The sequence below is a fragment of the Entelurus aequoreus genome, linkage group LG14 (genome assembly GCF_033978785.1).
Source record: "Entelurus aequoreus isolate RoL-2023_Sb linkage group LG14, RoL_Eaeq_v1.1, whole genome shotgun sequence".
NCBI classification, from domain to species: Eukaryota; Metazoa; Chordata; class Actinopteri; order Syngnathiformes; family Syngnathidae; genus Entelurus; species Entelurus aequoreus.
Genome location: NC_084744.1, coordinates 56517098 through 56523025, shown reverse-complemented (window position 1 = coordinate 56523025; position 5928 = coordinate 56517098). Strand labels below are relative to the sequence as shown.

Genomic DNA, 5928 nt, shown 5'->3' with positions numbered 1-5928 from the left:
CTTCGAAGGTCCCGAATACATCCCTCTGAGGAAGGCCAAGAACCCCATGATGCCCATTGGCTACGCCTGGTCAGTTGTGACGTCACTACGGAAATCAGCTTTTATAATTAACTACGGAAGCCCGTTTCTGCCACTAAAAATAATCCAAATTTAAATCATAATTATGGGATTAAAAGTCATATGTATGAAATAACTAGACGAGTTAATAAGTAGATATTATGACTTTTTAGTCATAATTTAAAAAAGCCATAATGAGATAATTGAGTTGTTTTTTTTATATATAAATTCTACTTTTTATTTATTATTTTTATCTCATTATTGTAGCTTTTATTTCACAAAGTTTAACAATATTTTTTCCAAAGGTACATAAAAAAGTTGAAATGAGCTAAAAAGTCATAATTACATAATTTCGACTTTTTGTTCATGAGTGTTTTTTTTTTAAATAAATTCTCCTTTTTATTATTTTTATCTCATTATTATAACTTATTTCACAAAGTTTAACAATATTTTTTTCCAAAGGTACATAAAAAAGTTGAAATGAGATAAAAAGTCATAATTATTAGATAATTTTGACTTTTTAGTTCATAATTATGAGTTTATTTTTTTATAAATTCTACTTAATATTTTTATCTCATTGTAACTTTTATTTGACAAAGTTTAACAATATTTTTTCCAAAGGTACATAAAAAAGTTGAAATGACATAAAAAGTCATTATTAGATAATTTTGACTTTTTAGTTCATAATTATGAGTTTATTTTTTTTAATAAATTCTACTTTTTATATCATATTTTTATCTCATTATTGTGACTTATTTCACAATATTTTTTTTCCAAAGATACATAAAAAAGTTGAAATGATGAATAAAAAGTCATAATTATGAGATAATTTCGACTTTTTATTTCATAATTATGAGTTCTTATTTTTTTAAATTAAATTCTACTTTTTATATCATATTTTTATCTCATTATTATAACTTTTATTTCACAAAGTTTAACAATATTTTTTTGTAAAAGGTACATAAAGTTGAAATGAGATAAAAAGTCATCATTATTAGATAATTTCGACTTTTTAGTTCATAAATATGAGTTTATTTTTTTATATAAATTCTACTTTTTATTTTTATCTCATTATTATAACTTTTATTTCACAAAGTTTAACAACAATATTTTTCCCAAAAGTACATAAAAAAGTTGAAACGATGAGATAAAAAGTCATAATTATGAGATAATTTTGACTTTTTATTTCATAATTTTTTTTTTTTTATAAATTCAACTTTTTATATCATATTTTTATCTCATTATTATAACTTTTATTTCACAAAGTTTAACAATATTTTTTTTTTGCAAAAGGTACATAAAAAAGTTGAAATGATGAGATAAAAAGTCATATTTATGGGATAATTTTGACTTTTTATCTCATTTTGACTTTTTATCTTACGATTTTGACTTTCCCCCCTCATAATTATGAAATAGGTCATATATTTTGAGGTATTTTTAGTGGCGGAAACGAGCTTCCATAAAGTTCAGTATTTTATGGACCGGTTTTACAGTCAAATTTCATTTATTTTTTTTACATTTCAACTTTTTATATCATATTTATGACTTTATCTCATAGGACTTTTTTTTAATCATAATTTTGAAAAGTCATAATTATGACATAATTTCAACTTTTTATTTCATAATTATGAGTTTTTATATATTCTACTTTTATATCATATTATTATCTGGTTATTATAACTTTTATTTCACAAAGTTTAACAATATTTTTTTCCAAAGGTACATTAAAAAGTCCAAATTATGAGCTCAAAAGTCATTTTTATGAAATAATTTCGACTTTTTATTTCAAAATGATGACTTTTAATCAAATTTTTACTTAATACTTCATAATTCTGACTTTTTAACTCACGATATGTGCTACGGCTATGAGGTTCTTTTTGGCCTCAGTCTGGTCTCCGGTCCCCGGGCTTTTTGCCACTAAATGAGTCTCCTCCCTTCGTGCAGGATGGTGGGCCTCCCCGGCGGCATTCTCCTCTTCTTGCTGGCCAGAAGGGAAGTGGACAAGAACCGCCTAAAGCAGCTGAAGATCCGACAGAAGATGCAGAAGTCCAACGAGGGGAGCTACGAAGGGAGCCGCTACCGCCGCGCTGTAGAGAACGTCAAGCTGGACCAGTAACGCCTGTTAAAAGACTGCTCCACTTCCACTGGTGGACATTATAATCAGTGATTTTCACCCCTGCAGGGAGCATGACGCAACATCCTCATGTTTAAATGAGATGTATTGAAGTGTCCAAACTTTTTCTTTTTCAAAACCAATACAATATATATGGTAACCCTTTTAGGGATCCCCTCAATTTTTGTGAAGGTGTCAGTCATTAAAGTCATATATTAATATTTTTTCAGACTGTTGTGCCCTGTACTTTGCAGTGGTTTGTTAGGGGGAGCAGCACCAGCAGAAATGGACTTAAACCGGATTGCTACTATGTTAGCAACCTTTCTTTGTTTATTATGTATATTTTATGCTGCCCTTTTTTTTTTTGCTGCAGCTGTAATATTGTACATGGTAATTGGGATTTCTTATATATTATATAAAACCATAAAATATATCAGTATATATTATATACTGTATACAGTATATAATATATAAATATTACACATGTTATATTTTATAATGCTACTACATTTTACTGTACTTAATACCTGCATTATCCTTTCCATCCCTTTGAAACTGAGCTACTGTGTGGAACAATTTCCAATAAAGTTTAAGTCAAAATATTGGGCTTTTTTTTTTTTTTTTTAAATAAATTTAAATTAGGCAAGGGAGTAATAACCTGTGGTTTATCATGATTAATCTCATTATTATAATTTTTTTTCTCACAAAGTTTAACAATATTTTTTTCCAAAGATACATAAAAAAACTTGTAATGATGAGATAAAAAGTCATAAATATGATATAAAAAGTCGAAATGTAAAAAAAAAATATGTACATTTGACTGTAAAACTTGTCCATAAGGTACTGAACTTTGTGGAAGCTTGTTTCCGCCACTAAAGAAATATTAAAAAATAAGTCTTATATGACTTTTTGGTTCATAATTATGAGGTAAAAAAGTCGAAATCATGACATAAAAAAAAAAAGACATAAAAAGTCATAATTTTGAAATAAAGTCGCAATTATTTCATAAATATATATAAATATAATTTTTTTTAATAAATTCTACTTTTTATTTAAATATTTTAATATATTTATCTCATTACAACTTTTATTTCACAAAGTTTAACAATATTGTTTTCCAAAGGTACATAAAAAAGTCAAAAATATGAGCTAAAAAGTCATATTTAAGAGATAATTTCGACTTTTTATTTCAAAATGATGACTTTATATTTTATAATTATGACTTATTTTTTTAAAATGAATTATACTTTTTATTTATTATTTATTTATTATTTTTATTTAATTTAATTTATTTATGTCATTATTATAATATAACAATATTTTCCCCCCCAAAGGTACATAAAAAAGTCAAAATTATGAGCTAAAAAGTTGTATTTATGAGATAATTTCGACTTTTTATTTCAAAATTATGAGTTTAGTTTTTTAATAAATTCTACTTTTTATTTAAATATTTTTATCTCATTATCTTAACTTTTATTTCAAAAAGTTTAACAATTCCCCCCCCAAAGGTACATAAAAAAGTCCAAATTATGAGCTAAAAAGTCCTATTTATGACATAATTTCGACTTTTTATTTCAAAATGACTTTTAATCTAAATTTTACTTAATATTTAACAATTCTGACTTTTTATCTCAGGATTTTTACTTTTTTTACTCATAATTATGAAATAAAAAGTCATATAAGACTTATTTTTAAATATTTTTTTAGTGGCGGAAACTAGCTTCCATAAAGTTTAGTATCTTATGGACAAGTTTTACATTCCCTTGCCTAATTTAAATTAAGTAAGGAAGTAATAACCTGTGATTAATCATGATTAATCCAAATTAAAAACTGTGATTAATCTATTAATGCATTTAATCATTTGACAGCACTACTTTCAACACTTAAATATCTATAGATCAACCTCAGATATAGCCATTGCATAACATTTGAGTGTGCGCATGCGTCTATGCAACATATTTTGCCATCCAAGCAAAGTTATCATGGACGCCCCTGCTTATTTCAGCAAGACGATGCCAAGCCACGCCTTACAACAGCGTGGCTTCGTAGTAAAAGAGTGCGGGTACTATACCGGCCTGCCTGTAGTCCAGACCTGTCTCCCGTTGAAAATGTGTGAAGCCTAAAATACCACAACGGAGACCAGCGGACTGTTGAACAACTTAAGCTGTACATCAAGCAAGAATGGGGCATAATTCCACCTGAAAAGCTCCAAAAATTGGTTTCGTCAGTTCCCAAATGTGTACTGGGTGTTGTTAAAAGGAAAGGCCATGTAACACACTGGTAAAAATGCAATCAAATTTTCAGTTAATGATTATTTCTCAGTTGGAACATTAAATATCTTGTCTTTGCAGTCTATTCAATTGAACATAAGTTGGAAAGGATTTACAAATCATTGTATTCTGTTTTTATTTACCATTCACACAACGTCAGCAATGTCTTTTTCACGGACGCCCCTGCTTATTTTTAGGATGAACACAACATAATGCGAAAAACATGATTTAAATGCACAAAAATCCCCATAAAGCGCGGAAATAAAAATATTTATTATGTACGAAATATCAAACAGAGGGTATTTACAAACATCCACCGGCGAGGGTGTGACCTACAGTGGATGTTTTTAGGAGCGACTGCCGTAACGACGACACGTGTGGCTAAAATATATAACTATGTAACGTATTCTACAAGTAGAAGCAAAAACGTGTGAAACCCTAAATCACAAAGTTCTTCAAATCAAGGCGTGAGAACATCTAATGCAGGCACTTCCAAGTTAAGCACTACAGTCTGCATGCAGATAGAACTTCCTTTTTTTTACTTCAAGCCAACAAGATTGTAGGCTTCTAATGGTAGAAATATGTAGGAAAGTGCATAGAAATGTTTTATGCTATAACACAATCTCAGATTCAGCCCTTAAGTGATGTGCATAAATGCTTGGATATACATTCTGGTTACGAGTGGAAACTAAGCAAAGGGGTTTCCAACAGCATGGAATGGTTGTGTATGTTGACATGACATGGCATGACAATACATGGCATGACATGACATGACAATACATGGCATGACATGGCATGACAATACATGGCATGACAATACATGTCATGTATTGTCATGTCATGTCATGCCATGTCATGTCATGTCATGTATTGTCATGTCATGCCATGTCATGTCATGTCATGGCATGGCATGACAATACATGACATGACATGGCATGACAATACATGTCATGTCATGTCATGCCATGTATTGTCATGCCATGGCATGACATGACATGACATGGCATGACATGACATGGCATGGCATGACATGACATGGCATGACAATACATGGCATGACAATACATGTCATGTCATGTCATGCCATGTATTGTCATGTCATGCCATGTATTGTCATGTCATGCCATGTATTGTCATGTCATGCCATGTCATGCCATGCCATGTCATGCCATGTATTGTCATGTCATGCCATGTCAATACATGTCATGTCATGCCATGTATTGTCATGTCATGTCATGGCATGACATGACATGGCATGACAATACATGGCATGACATGGCATGACAATACATGGCATGACATGACATAACATTGCATGACATGACAATACATGACATGACATGACATGGCATGACATGACATGAAATGGCATGACAATACATGGCATGACATGACATGACATGGCATGACAATACATGTCCTGTCATGTCATGTATTGTCATGTCATGTCATGGCATGACATGACAATACATGGCATGACATGACATG

The 5928-nt window shown here is 30.0% G+C and overlaps 1 protein-coding gene across 1 annotated transcript in view; it reads left to right on the top strand.

Annotated features, from left to right (window-relative positions):
* si:ch73-71c20.5 (DUF4748 domain-containing protein) overlaps positions 1-2755 on the top strand; it is a 3140-nt gene extending 385 nt beyond the window's left edge. The window contains exons 2-3 of the mRNA XM_062070755.1: positions 1-69; positions 2002-2755. The exon at positions 1-69 is cut by the window's left edge and continues 157 nt beyond it. Of these exons, the coding sequence (XP_061926739.1) occupies positions 1-69; positions 2002-2173 (241 nt within the window). The 3' untranslated portion in view covers positions 2174-2755. The remainder of the gene's footprint in view (positions 70-2001) is intronic.
* The last annotated feature ends 3173 nt before the right edge of the window (positions 2756-5928 follow it).